Source organism: Rhopilema esculentum, chromosome 13, assembly GCF_057945365.1.
Source record: "Rhopilema esculentum isolate cy_ngs chromosome 13, ASM5794536v1, whole genome shotgun sequence".
In the NCBI taxonomy this organism is placed as follows: Eukaryota; Metazoa; Cnidaria; class Scyphozoa; order Rhizostomeae; family Rhizostomatidae; genus Rhopilema; species Rhopilema esculentum.
In genome coordinates this window covers 4392100-4415030 of record NC_142827.1, presented here as the reverse complement: position 1 = coordinate 4415030, position 22931 = coordinate 4392100, and the positions used below count along the sequence as shown (strand labels likewise).

The following is a 22931-nucleotide window of genomic DNA, read 5'->3' as shown; positions in this document are numbered from 1 at the left end:
CTTACTTTTTCACAAAAAATCGACAAATTGTTAGGCCCAATTTTTTGTGTTAAACCACATTCTATTAGGTGAAGACTTGATTGAAAACTTTGTTCGCATCAAATAGAATGTAGAAAAACAGTTTTTAGACAAAATTATTTTCGGTCAAAAATTAGTAATTTTGGCAAGCCTATAGCCTTACTTTTTCACAAAAAAAGCGACAACTTGTTAGGCCCAATTTTTTGTGTTAAACCTTATTCTATTAGGTGAAGACTGGATTCAAAACTTTCTTCGCATCAAATAGAATGTAGAAAACAGATTTTAGACAAAATTATTTTCGTCCGAAAAACAACTATTTCCGCGAAAAATTGACAACTTGTTGGCCGCCATTTTTCGTTTTAAATCATACTCCATTAGGTCAAGACTTTATTCAAACCTTTTTTCAACTCTTCTTTTCACAGATCAACATTTAAAGTCTTGTGTGATCAATTTTGAGGTTCGAGTGTTCGATGCAGAATGATACCCTTACAGTGTGGGACATGAGTTTTGAAAAAATTCACTTCAAGAAAAGGCTAAGCTATAAGAGATGCTTGTTAATTGCTTTCTGCAAAAATTATGGGCAAAGTTATTGTCAAATGTTATCCATTTTTGGCTGACCAAAGTTTTTTATGAGAGAACTGTTATATGATAGGTTTGTTTAACCATTACTAGATATCATGTCGTCGAATCCTATGCTTTCATGTTCCCTGGTCGGAAGTTGAATTGAATTACAAACCTTTCGATTTAGCCTGGCTTCTGAAAGAATAGAAAGTTCGAATTTCAGAAGTTCAGCCAGTTAAGAATTCATTCTCGCATAATTGCAGCTATACGCCATTTTCAAAATCAGTTTTGATGGCTTCGTTCTTTGATTCTGTTTGCTGTCTTGGGGGGTATTGCCCCCAAACCCCCCTTAATCCATCGTCAATTTATTAATGTTATTTCATATCAAATTATGAATGAATGTCTTCGTTTCTTCAAATCTTCATTCTCATTGTTGCTCGCATCATCGTTGCTAGATAGTAGCGATTCAATTCAACTTTCGAACAGGGAACAAAAAGTGAGTCCCTAAAACTGCAGTCTAGCCCAAAAATCGTTTTTCGACTTTAACCACATTTTGGGGATACAAAGGCTTGGTCTATTTCCAGAAAAGACAGCTCATATCTGAGCATGTTTCTGTTGCAAAAAGAAATCCAGCGCAACGCTATCAATCTTTTATCAAAGGTGTCCCAGTACTTGTTGAACGTGATGTTAATAGATTGCCATTCAATTTTCAATAAAAAGACCTATTTCTTCTTTATAAAAATTCATTCTCAATATTTTCAAACATTACCATTAAATCATTATTTTTTACAAAAATTTCCCGCCATGTTTGGATGAAAAATTATATCCAAAGAGTAGTCTACTTGTTAAATATCAAATTGTACTAAAAAAACTATCTATGATAACGAAAATTTTAAAGTCTGGGAAAGCTACCAATTCTATTGGATCTTCAAGTATGGAAAAATGGCTTTGAAAAAACAAAAATCTTGAAACATACGAACAATTTTTTCGAACACTCTTAAACGTAAGAAGTACACATCGAAAATTCTAAAGAAGAGACTTTAAGACTCAGGATGTTTTTACGTTTTACACACTGAAAAATGTAAGACGAAAAGCCTTAGTATGCTTCAAAATGCTTGCCTTTTTTCAAAGCAATTTCTAATTTTTATACCACTAAAAAGCAGAGGTAGGAAAAACAACATCTCGTTTAAAATCAGCTGGCCAGGAGAATTTGAAACTATTGTTTGTCCTGAACACAAGTGAATTATTCTCTGTTCACACGAAAAAGGATTTATCTCGCACCAGATTCATTTAAATTCGGATTAATTTCGCATCAGATTCATTCCGCAGAGATCCCGCTTGTACCAGATTCATTTCGCATCGCATTTAATTCGAACCGGATTCATTGGGCATCAGATCCATTTTACAGCCGATTTGTCTCGCACCAGATTCATTTCACACCAGACTCGTTTCAAATCGGATTAATTTCGCACCAGAATCATTTCGCAGAGATCCAGCAGCGTGTACTAGACTCACTTCGCATCGCATTAAATTTGAACCGGATTCATTGCGCATCGGATCCATCTTACAGCAGATTGTATGGCGCCAGATTAATCTCACACCGGACCCATGTCGAATCGGAATCTATCGCATTATATCCGTCTCATAGCGGATTAATTTTGTAGTGGATTTGTCTCCCACCAGATTAATTCCACACAGGATAAATTCACCTTGCGTTCAAGTTGGAATTTGCGTTTCATAGCAGACTCCGATTTCGCATGGTGAAACTCAATTCGCTCTGATGGTGCGGGGGGGGGGCAGTAAAGTTGCAGTGGATTTATCCCACTTCAAACTCTTCTTTTCAATGGACAAATCGGAGTCGGACGGACGGTGGTAACAGACATCTTGCAGTAAGGGACAGAGCAGGAGCGTTTAAAACGTAGAATATTTTAAATCAACCCGATAACGCGTGATCAGGGCTAAATTTGACATAAGACTCTCTGAGAACATCCAATATGACCCAGTTGAGAAGTCCTTGCGGCATTGTGCGAAAATCTCAATTTTACCATTGTAACATCACAGCACCACATTCATCTTTGGGTGCTTTTATGCAACAATCAGTAACAGGCTGGACATAGAATATAATTTTTTTACGAGTCGTTTTAGGGATAACAAATCGAGTCGTTCTGAATGACTGGACAAATGCTTTGCCAAGAAATATCCCCAATTCATCTTCTTCATACCTTTCCCGTGAAAGATCATCCCAGAAAACATTGTAATTGCTGATCACTGCTTGACAGGTACCCCTTGCAAGGCAATCCCACATGATCGTTGTGCTTAAGACAAAATGGTCGTCTTTGTCTTCAACTAAAGAGTCCCGGAACCGCATATTATTAATCACAGGGAACTCAGGCACCAGATCTTGAACGGCATGCACCTTGATGTAAATACAGGACGAAAAATCTTTACGCTTAGGGTAAGGCGCTTAAGCAATAACACGAAAATTCTTATTGACATCATTTAAGTACCCTTGCCATCTAAACACCAGGCAAGGGACTTAATTAAATATGAAACACAAATACAAAATTACACCGTTTTTCGGTTTGTGTCTTCCATTTTCCAGTTTTCTTGTAATTTGGTGCGTTTTAAACCACCGTTCAAAAAAGAGGTTTATCAAAGAAGAAACCACCAAAATTTACAGGAAACATTAAACGAGCCTGACTTATTTCCAGGAGAGTATTGGCAGGAAGGCAGGGGGGCGGACTAAATGCCCTTCAACTTTTTCAACTTTTTTTTGTCAGAAAATTTCGAAAATTTTGCTGGAAGTTAAACGAAACTATTGTCTAAGTATTCATTTAATTACAAAGAAATACAAAAATACAAACTCACTTACCCGAACCTCCCCTAAGAGCAATGAGAACGGTGAAATTTTCTCGCCAACTGAAATAACAGAAAATATTTAATCAGAGGACCAAGATCAATGCAATGCGATCGACCAATTTTTATGTTTGCATTAAAACAGGTAGAAACTTTACACTATAAAAGCACATGTGAGAAATTCGACTATAAAGATCAAATTGAGAAAAATCAGTAAGAAAATAAATGTACTGAACAACGTGATTGATTAATTTAATGATAAAATACCTAAATAAAGTGGGCACCGCAAACCGTAAGTGGGTGTCTGTATATCATTAGGCTTTTTGACTTTGATGCAAGAAATCTTTCTTGGATATCAAATTCATGCTGCCCAGTTTGGCATTCTTGGGTTAATAACTTGTTTTATATCACTTTAAGATGGGAAATTTGTTTACTGTCAATCGATTGCCGCTTCATAGTGATTTACTATCATTTGAAAGTAAGGTTAAATGGTACATCCTGCTGCTCTAAGCACGTACCTTTTACACAACATTTTTGAGCCAATTTATGAAAAATATAATATTTTTTAAATAAATACTTAAGTGAAATAAATCTCAAGGTTTCGGGATAATATGCCTCAAAAACTAGTAAATGAAATGGGTGCAAATGAAACTCCGCTGTCTCTCATTTTTCCTTATCATTAGGCACGTCCGGTTGACTACTTTTCAAATTCGTATTTGAAGGTACTCTTCACAATAGATACAATTAATAACGAGAAAATTATCGGAGCTTAACTCCTGGATTCCACAACACGGTCCTTAATGACCCAAGATGATAAAATCTAGTGTGATTGAGAAGTTTTCCAACAGCGCTAGGTTATTGGTGAGTTGATGATTGGCAGATAATTCTGACAGATCGGATTGATCGCTTCATACCCGATAGGGCCCAGAAAAACAAATTCAAGATCTGAATACCAAATTTTCCAAACATCAACATAAGATGTCTTCCAGCTGCAAATCAACGAAAATAATACAACAACCACGCTCAAATGCAATACAAACCTGAAGATGTAGCCGTGCATGCAAGTCGAATTTCTTTCAATATCCTTGCATTTTTCTCGGAAATTAAGTAATACCTGGAAAACGATCAATTTCTCATTCAATATCAATTGAAAATAACAAAAAGAGACTATGGAAACAAACAATGAAATCTTTATCATCTTTAACCTGTATATACAGCGTAGTTTTTATCAATAAATTTCATGATAAACAAACTGGAACTTCTAGCTACAAGATACATGGCATACCTTGTCTTCCAGTTGACATTATTCCTTCCTAAAATCACGTTCATGGTTTCTTCTTCTTTGCCATGCAAGGGCTGCAGTATCATATAATTTCCTGATTCGCCCACAGGAAAATCACAACTTGAACTATCGACTTGACGAGAAGCATTGAATTCATGGTTACCAATCATTATTTCATTCTGCTTCTCAGCTTTTCTTTCTGAAAAGAAAAGCAACTTAAACTTAAAAATAAGGCAGGAGATTGCTTCAGCGGTGAAAAGGACAAAAGGAGAAGAATTATTCAGAGAACCAAAAGCAGCGGGAAAAAGTTACAGACGAAGAAAAACGGGTACATGCAAAGAAAATAGGAAGAACGAAAAGAAAAATATCAGAAAAAAGAGAAAGTGTGGCCAAGCAAAACAGTGTGCGCGTGGTATTGGTAATACACCGTCATAGAGTTGCCACGCAAATCAAAGATTAAGAAAGTACAAAATAATAGAAGAAATTTAGAGCAGAAGAAGATAGTATAAACGAAGAAGAAATTGAAAGGACAAAGAAATTGAAGTGATGATAAAGATACGAAAAAATTGAGGAGGCAAAGAGGAACTCATTAAAGGGGTACGATGTATTTAGGGATAACAAGTCGTGGAAAAAGTTTGAACTTAAAAAATGTCGCTGCTTAACACCACTGTTAAATAAAATTACTTTGTGAACGCAAATGCAAGACAATAATCTTGGGGAGACAACAAGTGAAGTCAAACACTCCATATCAGTTGTTTATTGTTAAGAATCAGCTGGCTTACCTTGGCCTAAAGGTGCTAGAACGGTGTAATTCGGCTTGCCCTCAAGAAGCAGCAGAAGATAAACTTGAAGATCGTTGTAATATTTTACTTTGAATGTAAAACTCACAATGATAGGAGAGTCTAGATGGAGGCCACATCTGAAAAGCCTGGAAGCGAAAAGAAAAGATGCTTATTAATCACATGCTTAAATAATTATACCGTGATCAAGAACTATTGTAAGTTGAGAAATCAGAGAGAAAAACAACATCTGCTGCCAGAAAAAACCTGATGTAAAAATTTGGAAAGTTTGAAAATGGAAATGTGGAGTTTTCTTACTCAAAACGAAAAAAATTTTGGTCGCTTGAAGCTGAGAAGACAGTAAATCGAATATGCATAGCCTGGTTTGGCATTTACGGCATTTTCGTGATACGGCCTAAGTCCGCATTGCAAAAACATATTTTACCTGAATATAGCTCTTGAGCCTTGTATTCTTGTATTAACAGCCCCCTCAATCTTCAAGCATCCACCGCCTTCAAATCCATCATCAATACAATAACCAATATCCTTGATTTCAATTCCTTTTTTAGGACCAAGTACAAAGTACTCATCGTTGAATGACGGCTGCAGTTGCTGGCAGCTAAGATGCGTCCACGATGTAGAAATAAGTTTCTTTGAAAAAATTATACGTTTTCAAGGCAGAGAATCAAGAAATGGTGGCTACACAAACAAACATAGATAATTTGCAAGAAAGCATAAAAATGAAAATCGTAATTGTATAGCATCTCGTTCTGTTATTTGTTTCATCAGTGAGACGTAATTCAAAGAGAAGATGCTTGTCTTGGGCTTACGACAGGGAAAGGTAAGACAAATTTTTTTATTCTTTGGAGACCCGTTGCTACAGTGTGACAGTAAATAAGTTCCCAAATAATGAATTGTACTCCGGTCTGTATCCGTAAACTTCAGCACTGCCATCAACCATTCTAGTGACAAACTGGGCTTCTAGATCAGGTAACATTATAGGCCATACAGGTTATCGACAGAATGTAAAAATAGCATCATAAGGCCTTCCACAAAGGAGGCTAGCAAAGAGGAATGGAACAAAAATGGATAGCTGGCAGGACAAAGCTGTGTAGATACTGGAGATTCTGCATTTCTGTTCCTTGAAAACGGGGCCTACTTGACTGTATATTGCATACATCACCCATTAATCAGAACATTCTACCTTGAGATTTTGACTATATTGATTATGACACCATATTCAGGTTACTAGGCAACATAGCTTGAGGTTAGGATATACATGATAACATGAGAACTGAGAACAAGTGGAGCAAATTAGTAAAATATGGAAGGAGATCTTTCCGAGTCAACGCAACTAGGCACTTTTGCTCACTCCCCGAAAAAATAAGGAACTATTCTACACACAACATTCCCGTATCTAGTAGAAAATTATCTGAACAAGCAGAGGAAAGTTTATTAAACATTGAAAATCTACTAAAACATTTCTGTAACATTTTCAGCCGAATAAAAGCTTGCAGTTCAGATCGAAATCGAAAGTTTGTACCTTCCCGCTAGAAAAATAATGCTTTCCAAATCCTTGACAAAATGAAGATACAATTGGTAACTTGACAGGAAAATGTGGGTAAAGATAGGGTGCAATCAAACGCCAGAATCTGAAAAGAAATCAAGGAAAGGATTTAGTTATCGATGTTAGGAATTCTGATATCATGTCAAACATCAGGATATTTAATGATCAGAAACATATGAAAGCATTCTTGCAATACATAAAATAGATTGAAAGAGCTTTTGTCAACATATCAGGTCAGGGCACCACAACTGCATTGAAAGATAGTGGTGGCTGATAGGAAAGAATCTCTTTTGGTAAGAATTCCAGCAACAAAAGGGCAATTCGTTTACATAAATGATGTTATTTACTTCATTTTATCGTCTTGAATGGCTCGGATGATATCAACCGCCAGTGGTTTTAAGTTAACAACCACGTAGTTTTGCAGTTTTGCTTTTTTGATGAAAGAGAGGTGGGTTTTCTTGGATTTAATTGAACTGAATGATGGGATAAGATCTGATTGCAAAAGCTTGATGTTTATGTATAATATTTAATAGCACTCAACTTACCAAGAGGTACCCGAACATTGTAATGCAACTTCAAAATTCTTAGTTACAAGAGTAGTTAGCTACAAAACATTAATTGATATCTGTTGTGGGCCATTGTGCTTTGTAATGTCTCTGCACGTTTTTAGTAGAGTTTACTGAATTTGCAATTTTAAAGATTAATAGCAGCAATCCTGCCTCTCTTGATTGTGCGGTAAAGTAAATTCATAAATGACTTCGACAAATATGCCAATAACCTGCTTTGATTGCTTGTAAAGTTGTCCTCTCCTTGGGTTTCCAGCACCCATCCCGGCGCAAATATTGCAGCAGAAAGATTATGTTCACGGATAACTTGCAATGCCTAGAAATAAGCCAAGACAAATCGTAAATTTAGGCCAATGTGATATGAATCAATGTAGAAACTGGCTCTGATTTTGTAAATCTTACCACCAAGCCCTAACACAAAAACATTGCTACTTTATAGTTCACCCAAATAAATTCTCGGCTTAGAACCGTCATGTTCGGTACACAAAAATCCTACAGGTCCACCTACACTGCATCGAGCAATTTATGACAGAAACTTGTGAAGGAAATCCACCGAGATTAATATGCCAACGCAGATTCGGTAAAAACCTTAATTAAAAATATACATGTAATGAAATAAATAATAAATAAAGAACTAAAATATTATTAAGTACAAAATTATCTATTTGACTGATTTTTAGACAAAGCAGCCTTTTTCGTCACTTGGATATCAAAATAGTAGCATTAAAAATGCCTGCACCAACACTCCACCGTGGCTTCTTTACTTTTTAAATCACAAGCAAACATGACCAATTACAGTTTATAAAAACTCTTTCTTTCGGCGTGTCATTGATAATAAAAGGCATTTGGCATTCGCTTATTTCTTAGTGTAATTTTGCCTTGAAGTTGACAAGAATATTTGCTCACTAACTTGCCATGCAGGCTATTTTATCCTAAAATGCTACCAAATCGTCAAGAAAAAGCTTCAGCAAAAAACAGGATAGTTTAGAGGAGACCACAAAACAAAATATCAAAAAATGTGCAGAAGATGTGTACGTGCATGTGAATCAGGGGTAAATAGCATTAGCTGTTGGATTTCAGCCTTGCTAGGCAACCCTATAACATTGCAGGTGACATGATCAAGTAGACCTTATTTGGACAGTAATCGTTTCGATATACATAGAAACTATTGCAGAAACCATTACCATAGAAACCTGCAATTACAGACCACTGAACTGAAATTCTACTTGTTACATCTTGATCTCCATGGTAATTTACAATGCCGAGTTGGAGAAAGGTGATGAAGATGATCACTTCTTATGCATATTGGCAGCAAGGAGTGAATCAGTAGTGAGAGTATGTCTGAGGAGGAATGGCAGCATAGTATCCCCAATCCCCCCGGGGGGGGGGGGGTACTTCCATTATGGCCTGACAGGGGGTCCAATCAGAGTCAAAGAGAGCCAAAGCTAAAGTGTTAAAAAATTACCCGCGAATGGTAGTCTTTTTTTACAATAACCCTCAAATGGTAGCACAATAACCGAAATTATGCCCTTGGTAGCATTCATGTGCTCGTCTGGTCCTCCTTTGACAAATTTTTTCGCTATTAAATGTTGTTGATTCGGGAAAGATAAGATCTTGTTAATTTTCTATAATGACTGCAACCTAAACAATGGAGCTGATTAGAAGTTCTCCCTACAAGGTAGCAACTACTTGGAATACCCCCCAAATTGCAGTATTATTGTCGAAACTGGGCCATTTGGTAGCCATTTGATAAGACCCCCAAATCCACTGGACCCCCCTGTCAGGCCTTAATGGGAGTACCCTCCCGGGCCCCAATCTCTCATTAGTCAGTGTCCGAAGGTCTTTAGATGTTCGCAAAATCCATAGTCAGTCCGTAAAAAAAATTCACCAGATCATATGTGAATAGGAACCCAATCCTCATTCGTGCCTTTAAGTCTCAAATTTTCACACCAGCCTCCTTTGCCAGGAAGGTAGAAGAATGCCATTTTTTATAGCAGTATGTTTCGTTATAAAATGTAATTAGATTGACTTAAATAAAACCCTAAAAAGCCCACTAATTAAATAACGAAGTAAGGCACTCCTCTTTCTGAATGTAACCGGAATGACTGAGTGACCAACTATTCCTTTCTAACGAAAAGAGTTATATGACTGGCTTTCTAAATGAGACAAAATTTCCAAAATAAAATGACGTTACCTTGTACGTGTTCCAGCCACCTCCACCAAAACAACCACGACCAAAGCAGTCAACACCAACATATACATCGAATTTTCTTTCACTTCCAGCTATAATCGACGATCTTGACAAATGGTGTACTGACCAGGTATAATTCAGGAAGATTCCATCGCAAACATAAAAAAACTTGCTGTTCGGAAGAAAGTGTCATTTAAGTGCTGAAAGCGTAAACTTTGAGTTCAGTTATAAGTATACTATTTTCCAATGAGCAGTTATTCATTATAAATTAACAGAGTGCAACAATGATAAGCAATGCAAAATTCGGCTAAGCTTGTGAGCATTAGAAATTTCCTCTCAAGCAACGCCATATTTGACAATGATAATTATAGAAAATATGCTGTTAAAGCTCTATCACAAGATTTTGGGCGATAGTGCCTTGTGATCGCTTTGTTGTTGTCTTAGATTGGGAAACATTTAAAGGAGTGTTGAGTGCAGCAAAAGTGCTATTGATTAGTAAGCACAAACTGAGTATAAGGAAAATTTAAAGACTCCAAGTCCAATAAAGTCAAATTTGTTGATACAACTTAGCCGTCACCAAAACTGTGTCACAAATTGTAGACTAAAAGAAACCCTAGTTACTAAACTTTGATTGCTGTAAATTTTTCTTTGAAAACGCAATCAAAAACACCAATTACAAGACTTGTCAATTTTGTGTTCCTGAAAAGGTGGGAGCAATTATTCTATCCAATTAGTTATATTGCTTCTATTCTACTCTCCATTGTTCCTTCCATTTCAAAAGCTTGCGACTTGGTAGGTCTGCATTACCAACCTTACAATACACAATCATCCTCCAATTTCTAGGTTGGGAGCTTTGTTAGTTAGAGCAGTATGTTAGGTGTTAACTTAATAACATCGATGAAAAGATATAGAATGAAGCTTGAACAAGAGAATGCACAGATTTGGTCTAAAAAGAACTACCTATTGTTTGCATTCAGCTCATCTTGCCATTTCAACTCCCCCTGGACTGTCACACTGTCATACCAAATAACCTGACTGGATGGGTTAGCTGCATGCATTTTTTTCGTCAGTACGTCAAGGAAACCAATTAAATCCTCCACTTGACTGGCCTACAACATTAATAATATATCCATCAACCTAAAACCATAGCTGTATAAACATCAATTTCGACAACTTTATAAACTTATCAAAACCACTTGAAACAAATTGTCATAAAGTATTGGCTAGAACTGGTTACTTTTCATTGTCAGGGAAACTGTCCAATAAAGGTTGAGGTAAGGTTTAAGACCAATAACTACACTTTAATCCCTAAACCTTTATTTGGCTTAAGTTACACTAATCAGGTCATATATAGGTCGCTTTTAGCATTCAAGAGCGTCTACTCTCTACCAAAATGGTATGAATTATCTTTACTGAATCACAGTGAAAATAAGCACATCTCAAAAGTGACAATAATGGCAATGATGATTATGATGTTGATGAGGTAAATGGATGTTATTTACATTAACTATTATAGACATGGACTAAATAGTTAATACACAAAATGTATAGATACAGAAAAGTTTACTTCTGACCCGATATTGATTTCACTATTCAAATTCTCAAATTTTCTTCAAAGCTAGAAATTTCCTCATGACCAAGTTTCATCTTATTTAAAATTTAGTCAAAGAAAACTTTGTCAATTTAATGTTTGTCCAAAATTTTGTCATAAAAAAATTATTTGTGGTTAATGTAATACTGCTGTCTTAAAATATTATCCATAAAATCATACATTATATTATATTATCAACTTGCATATTTATCAAAACTAAGAGCAAGGGCTATCACTAGCATTTGTGCCGAACAGAGGTCCCACAACCCCAATTGAGGAAAAAGGGGGTTATCTATCCTTTGTTGCTGACATCTATGAAAATTTGACAACGAAACCAACTAACAAATGGCAAGAAACTTCTCATTTAAAAAAAATTGAATTTCACTCCAAGGGGGCATCATGCCCCACACCCCCACAGTAGCGATAGCCTTGCTAAGGACAACAAAATTTATCCTTCAAAAATTGGCTGAAATGAAATTGAGGAGAACATACTTGAATTTGGTTCTCTATGTTAACAAGCCAACCATCAAACTGGTAATAGCATGCTATACCAACTAACTGGTTTGCAAATCTTGTATAGGAAGCTTTACTTTCCAGAATATTTGCACAATGTTTGGCACCATCATCCCATTCAGTTATAAATGTGCCTAGAACTTTAACTCCATGCTGGTGACAGCAGTTTGTCCAACATGGTGGTGGGATTGTAACAAGATTGTGACTGAAGTATACAAATGTGTCAATAAAATTCCACTGAGATAAACTGTAGCAAGCTGTTGAGTTAAAACCTTGAACATATCTGTGAAAGAAGTAAAAACAATAATCAAATCAAACATTATGGAACCAATACGAAGAAAATATTACTTTAAAATAAAAAGGTGGTTGTTCTCTATTGGTAAAAATTTTTCTTGTTGAGAAAGTAAATGATGTTTATTTTCCAAAGCAAAATATTAATTTTCGAATCCAGTTTTTCTTAGAGGGATGAAAGTCTGGATTATGTAAACATATGACCTCAACTGGGATGTAGTGGAAAACTGTCCAGTAAGGCTTTTGACTTGATAAAACAAGGTTTCTTACCAGCGAATATCGCAAGCCCACTTTTACCTGTCGGTACATACCCTGGAATTCATTTTGCCCAAAACAACACAAAGTCAACCTTGTCAAAACTTTACTACGTAGGGCAATCATGATCTGGAGAAATCTAAACTGGATTGGTAACACCTCCCTGCCATTGGAGAGTCAGATTAGGCAAGCAATCACAAGATGTTTCTTTGCTGTCAGTCCCTGTATTGTTTACAGCACTAGGAGAGCCCTTCAATCCATTCAAAAGGGTTGCGCTCCTACCAACCAAAAAAGTTCTGTTCTTTATGAATTTACGTGCCAGTGTGATTCTGGCTACATAGGACACACAACCCAAAGATTGGGGGATAGGATAAGACAACATAATCCTTCCAACATAAGAAACAAAACTGCCCTGCAAAGAGAACAGCCTCCTCAATCTTATAGGTCTGGAAACACAGTTAAAACAAGCGATTCTGCCATCGGTTAACATCTTTTAGATAACCCAGGTTGTGCTAAACTCTATAATGACAACATGTTTCGGATAATTGGCAGAGCATGGTAATCTTTCCATCTAGTAGTTTTAGAATCGATTCACATACAAACAAAAAAGCTGCCATTGTGAAGACAGAAGGAGTTTGCTTTCTCTCTTGAACTGTAGAGGTAATTTTTCTTTAAGCATGTGGCACTGATTGTTCAACTATACTGGTCTTGAGCTTGCATTTTTCTGATTGGCCTATTTTGATCCACAACTATTTTATATATTTTTAATTGTGTTCTTCTGGACCCTTATTCTGATGTTTTATGCTCTGAGGAGTGTCAGAGGAAAAAGCTTTAAGCCAATATGTTGTAAAATGATTGCCTTTTTCCAAGTCATTTTCAAGTTTTGTACTGACGAAAACTGTTCAAAACAAGGTTTCTTAAAAACAAGGTTTCTCAAGGTTTTTTTGCAACTTATAATATTGAAATATACAGACACAGCTCTTCTTGGCTGCCCCTCTCCCTTAATCAGGCAAATTTACCAAATTTCAGGCTATATAAAGCAGTCCTTTTCGTTTAGCGCGTGCGATCGCACCCGCACACGCCTGCACACGCGCAAGTTAAATTGCGCGTGCTTTTGACCACACGCGCAAACAGGTGTTTTTGCAGTTTTCTGTTAAAGGGCCTCTCCAGCCAAATTTTGCACTTGCATTTTATTGGCAATTTTTATAAAGAAGTTGAGCCTGCTGATCACGAATTCGTTATTTGTTTTTCGATATTTTTTTACAGTTTGTGAGATATAAGCTCTTGCATTTCGATAACTTAATTGAATTAACCGACAGAAATTCTTGGTTTGGTGACACTGTGACGCAATTTTGAAGTCACAGTGTATTTCGGATAGTCTCGCCTCAAACCGAATCGAACGACGGCGATTCGCAAATTGAACACTGCAAGTGATGGTACTTTCAGTTCTGTTCCGCCAGCTTTTAGTTTGAGCATTTCAGACACCAATTCTGAAGCCTTTAGTTGTTCATCGTTTCTGGAGAACAACTGAAGTGACAATTTCGATTAATTATACGCGAGGGAAGAGCTGGAACAGGAACTGGAACTGGATGCAGTTATCAACGCGTGACCATGAGTCCTTCACGCTTCGGTGGAAGATATACGAAATTCATGGCGAACGAGAGCCGCACATTGTGACGTCAGAATGTCACCAAACTGATTCGGCTTTTATCGTTTTTTTTCTCGGAAAGGTGCAACTTTAAAGCCTTACAACTTCTAAACTAATTGGAATTTTTCAAAAACAATGACTTTGTCATAATACACGCACCAGATGCTAACTTTTAAGTCATTAAAAAAAATTTTTTTTTGCTGGAGAGGCCCTTTAACATCAATTTCCCATGGTCTCATGATTGTTTATCCTTTTCCCTTGTTACCTGATTCGCACTTTTGACCACAATATGATTTTTCCAATTTTCGGAAGTGATGTTTGGCTTTTGACTGAGTGCTCCATTCAACTTAGCGTCTCGTCTTTCAGCTAAGTCGCCATTAGCATGTTAAGTGTAATTACTGATTTCCTGTCAAAACGTAATTAGGCCCTGAAAGCAAGTAGCTGTTGGAAACAATTTTAACTTGCTCTTGTAACTTTGGAGAGTTACGACGACTTTTAAAAGATGGCTGCTAAGGGCAACAAAATCTGTTATGCATTGATTAATTGAGTTTTGCTCTTGCACGTATTCGAGTGGCTTTTTCCTTCTTGCTCCTTTTACCAATTTTATCAGGTTTGTACTTCAAATTTTCTTACAAGTGCGATCGCACGCGCAAATTTGTTTACATGTGCGATTTGCCACACACGCGTAATTTTGCTCACGAAAAGGACTGTAAAGGCAATTTCATCTTATTGAAGCAATGTTATTCAGGCAAGCTCCAAACTAACCCCCTAGACATGTTTAGCATCAAATTTGAATGAACTTTTTTTGAATGAACAAAAATGCTTTATCACGCCCCTCCCTGAATGAAGAGCAGGTATTGAAAATTTACACTGGATAAGAGAACAATGCCATGCTTCAAAATATGGCACATCCTTTGATAAAACATCTTGCAGTTATTCCTTTTTATTATTTTCTTTGTTAGACTCCAAAGTGAAGGCAAAGAAATTTGTAAAGGAAATTGAATGCATAGGCTTAAGGTGGGTTTCCACTTCACTATATGGACAGAAAACAATAAACAGTTTGTAAAGTTTCCGCCCATCAACTTCCACTTGACTTCATTTCTATTTCCATTTTATGAATGAAACATGCCTGAGGAAGAGCAAAGAAGGCATGTTTATGCTAAACAACTTTATGATACTTTTCTGTTTGAAAGAAGATTGAAAAGTTTAAAGAGAAAGAAATATGAGAAGGGCATATGAGTGAAACACATTTCAAGAAAAAAACCAAAAGGAAAGTTCCACCAAGGGAACTAGATAGAAATACAAATGTTGCTATGAAAAATACAAGAGGGACCTTCTTGAAAAATTTCTCAGAAATGATAGCAGAAAGTAGAAAAGGGTTTATTATTGGTATTTACAAGAGGGGCTCTACAACTCTGCCTGCTTCAACTGATGACAGGTAATACTATTTCAAGTATTTCAGAACAACTGTGACTCAGTTCGAAGCACAGCTTGTTGCTGAAGTTATGATGCAATGTCTTGAACATGATTGGTTGAGTGGTCAAACGATATGAATTCCGTGGAAAAAATTGCCTTGTTTTCAACTTTCAAAAACGGAAAGCGGTACTGTAAGTGTACCGTTCTTGAATGTCAAAATACCTTCTGTGCATGCGTGTACCATATTCTGTTTTCTGTCCATATTGTGAAGCGGAAATCCACCTTTACAAAATAAAGTTTCCTAAAACCTAAATTTCAAGTCCTGCCTGCAGACATGAATGATCAATGGCTTAATAAATTAATTTTAAAGGCATACCTGTCTTCAGTATAGCCTCCTCTCATATCATGACAAACAAGAGTTTTAGGCCTTCTAACTGAATCTCTTTTAGTTATTCTAAGGGGTAAATTTGCAACATTGAAATGATCAAAGCCAGGCATCCAACCATAAACCTCGCTGACTCCTTTCAAAGGTTGACAAATAGGCTGTGAAGTGTCTCTTTCTAGTTCATTATTCAATGTTAATGGTGAATTTTTTTCCAGTCTGGCCTAAAAGAGATAAAGAAAATATACTGAAATGACTTAAAGAACTTGCTTGTGACATCAAATATAAGCGTTTCTTACAACTCTTTTCATTTCATTTTAGATAATCAGACATCTAAACACTTTTTCTCATATAGTATAATAAAAAGATAGAATCCATGGGGTGATGGAGGTTTTGATCTTGTCATTGGGGTGGGGGCCCAATTTTTTATAGATATAGAAAGAATAATAACACAAAGAGGTAATATACAAACATGCACAAACCAAACCTGTAATGAGATAGAGGGTTAAGAGGCAACATGTGCTCATTTTGATTCTCAGTACATCTGTACATTGCAACTCATACACTACCAATACTTGCCCATCGATCTGCAAACGCTTTGGTTTAGGGCCCCTCTAGAATATTGGGGGCCTAGAGGGCCCCTTGCCCCCTCTAAATACCCCCTGAATAAGCTATGCTTACTGCTGGAATCTTGTTTAAACTTTTCGTTCCGATAGGAGTTTGTCTATCATTCTTCTCAGAAAGATTATTTACATCATTTGGGCGTCTACGAAGGTCATTTAATGTTGTCTTGTGTTCTGATAGACTTTCATTACTCCCCGCGTTTTGTTGTGAATTACCATAGCTATTACTTTCATCGTCATTTGATTGTTTCGTACAGTCAAGCCTTCTATTTGTAGCTTCAAGAACAAGCTTTCTTGACACTGCTCGTTCTCTCTTCCTTTTAGAATTTCTACCCAACCATAGAAAAAGAAAGTAAAATGACAAAATCCCAGCTATGAAACACCAAAGCAACGTACTGTCAGCCGCCATTTCTATAAACAGGACTTGTTTGTGTTTGCAACATTAAAGCCTCGAATTCGTGAAAGACGATTGAGTGATTGAGTACAAACAATCCTACAGAAGCGGTGACTGATCGTCAGGGGGTGCACTCCTAGAGCAAGCTCCTCATTTCGTGCTTCCAGAATCCAGTTTGGACGAGTATACTCATTTCGCTCTATAATTTCTATAATAAAATTGAGATATCACTGAGTAGGCAATATTAGAGTTTTTATTCAGATTGGAAAACAATAGCAAAATGCATCAACAAGCTCATATAATTTTTTTAAAGACTTGATAGTGTAGTGAAATTTATTTGAATTTTAACAAGGATACGGTTCTTGATATTTTGAACCACTACCAGGGCAGTTTAGATAAAATAATAAGAAAACCGATAAAGAAATTGAATGCGGAAAAATTAAATTTTATCAGAGTTAATTTCACGACGGATGTTGTAGAATTTGATTTACTAGGGTTTCTAATTGCCTTTTCCCCTGTTGATGTCAATTACCATGTTTTCATTCTGGTCGTTGGTCCTTGTGTGCCCCTTTTTGACGCATTTGGGATAAAGGGCAGTAGGAGTTCTGTATTTTGGGTTTCTACACAGAGTTGTTGGTCCCTTGGCTCTGATGAGGGTATTTAAGTGTTTAGGTGCAGCTTATCGTGATTGTTGGTAGACCCCGTACCCTCCCTCCCTTTTTGGTATCTAGCTAAGTGTGTTTTCTTTTTCAAGTCTTTTAAAATCTTTCGTTCTCTTAGAAATTAGAGCTTACCTACATCACAGAATTCTTTAAAAGGTCCTGTTGCTTTTTAGTTTAGGATGGGTCCGGCTTTTTATTCTATCATATTTCGTCTTTCCCTCTCATACCTTAGGAATCTAAGATAGGACTAGTGCAACGGCCCACTGGTGGGAAAAAGTGATATTTTCTTGTCCATTCCCTGCCTAGAACTTAAAACTGCATGGACTTGAGTTCAAGATTGTCTTTCAACAATGCCAGCAATATTTCTATCTCAGACGCCCCCCTTCCCCCTGGATGACTGGAGACGTTCCAGGGTCTGTTGATTGAGCATTTGATGAGTTGTCAAAATGCACAGTCGACGTATCCAACGCAGACGTTAAAGGGGACATTTTAGATTTGTAAATTGTTGACAAATGTTGTCTTCATAGCAAGTTCTAATAATAACATTATCTTTCTCAATTACAACATGACATCTGAATCAGAAGAGGAAATTTTTACGCGCTATGCAACGAACCAGACGGGGCCTAAACACAGGTCAGTGCCGAAGAAGAGGCAATCAAGAATGAAAAGACTGTTAAACAGCGGCAAACGAAAGTCTTCCGCATCTGTAGAAATCACACCTGCACGCGTATATTTGTTCAATTTCTTTCTCTTCAGTTCGATTGGAAGCTTGATGCCCTTCATGCCTGTATTTTTCAAACTCATTGGCTTCAGTTCACTAGAGAATGGGCTTTTGTTTGCTGTGAGGCCATTGATTTCGTTTTGGTGGGGACCTCTTGTGGCGTCATTTGTCACTAGCTCAAAGTTTAGACAGTTGATATTATTCACATGTGTTGCTGGAACAGTTGCCAGCACATTTTGCATATCAGTTGTAAGAACAAACGACGGAGGCAATCTTGAAGATATCGCTTGTCAACTAGAGACTGTTCGGACTCATTATGGCCGGAATCATCACAAAAGTGTCGTTACATCCAATTATTCGCAAACGATTCCAAGCAGCCTACCCAAAGCAGCAAAAGAAAGTGGTCCTACAAACAAAACTACTTTGTCTTCCTGGAAAACGTATATCACTAAAACAAGCAAGCAAATTTATCATCAACTTGAAAAGGGAATCGTGATGAAGAATTTGTTTTTTTCAGTCCTTGTGCTTACAATATTAAGTGAACTGTTTATGAGCCCAACTATGCATGTTTCTCAAGCATCAATCAAGTTCAAAAGTGACCAGCCCTTTTTTAACAGCCTTTGCATTAATCGTGCATTCTGTAGAATAGGCATGACAGTAGCAGCATTGTCAATTTCATTTGTGGCATGGAAGTACCGCTGCACTTTCCAGAATGTTCACTTCTTTTACTTTCATTTTTATGGCTTTCTTGCCACTGGATGTATCACAGCATTAATGTCAATAATTTTGCCATCTCAGAGCCACCACAAAACATCATTTGCTACAATGATATGTAACAGTTTTCTCACTGTTGTCTTCGACTGGAACAATTTTGGTTATATTTTCGGCTTGTGGATTGCAGGTATAGCAGAGGGCACCATTAATGCCTACATACTTTGGTATGCTTATGACATCGGTGCATCAGAGCTTGTAATTGGTATTCTTGTTGCCTTGGCTCTGTTTACAGACATGGTGTTCCACTTAACAGTTGGTTACTCCATGAAATGGATTGGTCACAATGGACTTTTGTCTGTTGGAATATTCTTGATGGCCATACAGTTTTTCATCCTCACATATGTAGGAAATATTCTGTACATTCTTCCTTCACAACTTTTGTGTGGAATAGCAAGCTGTTGTGTGCGAAGCTCGTTTATTGGCTGTGCAAAACGCAATGCAAACAAAGATATGGAGAAAATATTGTTCTTTGTTTTCCAGGCTTCATACATGGGGCTAGGCCTTGGTCTTGGGGGCATTTTTGTTGCAATCCCTTATTACACATTAGGAGCACAAAAGACTTTTAGTGCCCTCTCTGTGTTAACACTTTCATACACATGCTTGTACATCATTATAAAGATTGGCATGTGGATAAAAAGCCCAAGAAAAACAGACAAAATCGCTTACCAGAAGTTAAATACACGGGATAGAAGAAAAGGTGACTGGCTTTTGGATGCTCTGCAAGATGAAGAGGCAGAAGAAAAGACAAATACCAGTAAAGAAGGTACAGGAGAAGAGATATTTTTCATGGAAGAAGGAGTAGCTTCTAAGACTGAAGCCCAACTAGATAAAGTGGAGGAGCCTTCAACAATGTCCAACAATAACAAAACAGAGGAAGAATCACCTGATGATCATACTGTAACTTAATCATCATGTATCCTTGTACAAATTATAGAGAGGACCAGATGTATCATAGTTTTAGATCCAAAGAGCAATAGAAACCAGTTTGCTTTTTGTTATATGTAACTTTTTGGCAATATTTATATATGTAGTTTATTTACGTCAAAGGGAGGCAACAGAAGGATGAAACTTGTTTCATTATTTATAAGTGTCAATTAGAAGAAAGCAGTTTGCCCAATAGTTGATATTTTTACATTCATAAATTTTAGTCAGATAACATAGAGTTATGAGAAAAAGTTGGGGAAACATTTCTTTGTCTTTACTTCTGCACTTTTCAAGATCTTGAAGCCAATTTTTGCATTTTAGGAAGAAGAAACAACTTCACTTTTCTAGTGTGTTGAAATAAGAGCCTGCTTTTCCATTATATGATAACCCTGATTAAAAAACAAAGAGATTGTATCAGCCAGAATTGACAATATCTGGTCTCAGAACAGCCACATAGCTGCAGGGCGTGCACAGGGGGCTGCCCCCCCCAAATAGAAATTTTGACAGCAACTTGCCCCCTCTGGCTACACTTTTTCCAAATTATATTTTGAAAAGTTGGCATAATTATGTATAATTCTGTGAGCTTGATTTAGTCCAAATATATTTGTTTGTTATAAATCTGCTCTCTTGTTTTAAAGACTGCCCTGCCCCCCTCAGGAATGGTTCTTGCTCGAGTTTGCCCACCCTAGCTGTCATCTACAGCTACATGGTTGTCTCAGAATGTATTTTACGCTCTAGACTGTTTCAAGGACTTTGTTTCTAAGCCGCAATTATGTATAAAGCTCAATTGGAAAATTTGGAGCATTAGCTGCCATACCTAAAAGATGGAACAACGCCTTTTTGAAAAAATTGAAATTAAACAACTCAATTTGCAAATCTATATGTTACAGCTTTCAATAATGTCAAATTTTTTTGGAATTTGCTAATTCCCTTCAATTTCTTTGCAATTTTGGACAATCACCAAGGGACAGAGGCAGAGAAAATTGGCTGATTATATATACCTTTTTTTACCAAAATTAAATGTATCTATTACAGTAGCACCAAAATGTAGTTCAAAAAGCGCCAAATCTTCTTGCAAATGAGCTGAGGTTAATTATACTTAGTTCTTTAATGAAATTATTAATTTTCAATAACTATTTTCTTCTTTTTGTCAACATTTTAATTTAATACGATGGGTACCACAATGAGTGGTTTGCTCTTTGGAACAAGCAGTTTTGGTCCCATGCATTCAAGTTTGCACAGTATGACTGGTTTTGATATGATCTTGGGTGCACCAACAGTCCTCCATACTGGATCGCAATTTTAAAGACATTTAAAATCTGGCTTTTAAAATTATAAAAATACTTAAATTTGCATCTTTTACACTTTCTAGCAGTTAAAAGAAGTTAAATATCATAATGATCAACTTTCAAGACTAGGGGTAACATTTAAGAAGATAAACGTAGATATAGAAAATTAAGGGCTATTTATCCAGCAAATAGACCATTTACAACCACTGCAGAGAATACTTCAGATTGAAGGGGCTAAAAGTGGTTGCCTTTTGTGTGGTTTTAAACATGGACGAAAATAAGTTGCTAATTTTGGAGGGGCGTGGAAGGATCAAAATTCCAACTTTAAGTGAGAAATTTTTGATGCGACCAGTAAATCTACTGTACCCACCAAATTGATATTTGTAAATAGCCCGAACACCATAGTTCTATTTTCTTTATAATTACCAAAACCTTACTCAACAAATAGCCTAAAACATAAAAGCCTAAATCTCTAAATTTTGATTACCATGAAACAAAAATTTAAACTTGCTGTAAGAAGTAAAGCAACATTCAAGCAAAACCAGTATTAGATATACTTAATGATTAGTAGTATTCTTTCAGATCAATTGATCAATTTTATCTAAATTGATCAATTGATCAATTGATGCAGATCTATGTATCTAAAATACATTTTTTCACGATATAGAAGCACCCAGAATTCGAGCCTTTTATTTTTGTTCTTGATCGAAGAAAACTACTAACACTTTTCAGAGGACCAAATGCCTTTTCGTTCTTTACAATTGAAATGATGATTTGAGAGCAAACTTGTGCATATGCCTGATTCGAAAGATGAAACACTCTTCTTTGATCAAATACTTCTACTGCAATTTTGCAATGTGTTCTTGCTTCACAGCAGTTTTGTCATAGCAAATTTATGATAATGAGTCAAGGACGTTAACAAATAACAGGGGGAGTTTAGCATAAACTCCTTTTTTATAAGAAGCGTTAAGAATTTTTAGTACTGAAAGTTTCTTAATCTTTTATTGAATTAACTACTCGTAGTTTCTTAAAAATCTCCCACTCTAAAATTTTCTGATCAATGCGGGTATTATTATTCCAAACTGTAAAGTTTCAAGTTTCTTATCCGGAAATTCACCTTGCCTGTTCGTAATTTGATTCAACTCCCATCAGAAAGAAAGCAAACGGGGCAATTGTGCAATTTGGATCCAGTGGAGACGGGATTCACAATAGAAAACGATTAATGGATGAGTCAGATTCAGCCTGTGAATTTTGATGTTTAGAATTTTTAGATTTGAAATAAAAAAACTTCTTAAAATATAAAATTCATAAGTTTGGACTTAAGAAAAAAATTCCAAGTCAACCGTTAAGTTTTCCAACTGTAACTGGATTTTCCAAACTTTGGGGGGGCGTTACGCCCCCCACGCCCCTCTATTATTTACGTGCCTGGTTTTAAATACATTTTAGAGGGCTATCGGAAAGTGGGAGGTGTTCAAATCATCCGCAAGCTACCAGGATCTCCAATCGATGGGGGCAGGGGACCATGCCCAAACTTTTCACAAAATATTTTGCTACAGGTGTTATATTTTCCCTTTCCCCCACTCACTTTCCGGCCTGTGGTGGAACCCATGACTTATACTTTGTGATCA

At 36.5% G+C, this 22931-nt stretch overlaps 2 protein-coding genes across 3 annotated transcripts; one reads left to right on the top strand and one right to left on the bottom strand.

The window, feature by feature from the left end:
- Positions 1-39: 39 nt before the first annotated feature.
- LOC135691973 (uncharacterized) lies at positions 40-17663 on the bottom strand. 2 transcript variants are annotated; one of them, XM_065209986.2, is made up of 13 exons: positions 16936-17663; positions 15911-16140; positions 11904-12207; positions 10781-10929; positions 9824-9992; positions 7842-7945; positions 7040-7148; positions 5942-6147; positions 5500-5645; positions 4721-4916; positions 4476-4549; positions 3452-3498; positions 40-2995 (listed from the first exon to the last, which is right to left on the bottom strand). In XM_065209986.2, the coding sequence occupies exons 2-13, from the start codon at positions 16030-16032 to the stop codon at positions 2621-2623; spliced, it is 2001 nt and encodes a 666-aa protein (XP_065066058.2). In that variant the 5' UTR covers positions 16033-16140; positions 16936-17663; the 3' UTR covers positions 40-2620. The 2 variants fall into 2 exon arrangements, with proteins under 2 accessions (XP_065066058.2, XP_065066057.2); XM_065209985.2 differs by having other exon boundaries at positions 42-2995; positions 16598-17662.
- Positions 17664-18004: 341 nt separating this feature from the next.
- On the top strand, positions 18005-22815 carry LOC135691976 (uncharacterized). Its single transcript, XM_065209988.2, has one exon. It carries the CDS (start codon positions 18161-18163, stop codon positions 19994-19996), a length of 1836 nt encoding a protein of 611 aa, XP_065066060.1. The 5' UTR covers positions 18005-18160; the 3' UTR covers positions 19997-22815.
- The last annotated feature ends 116 nt before the right edge of the window (positions 22816-22931 follow it).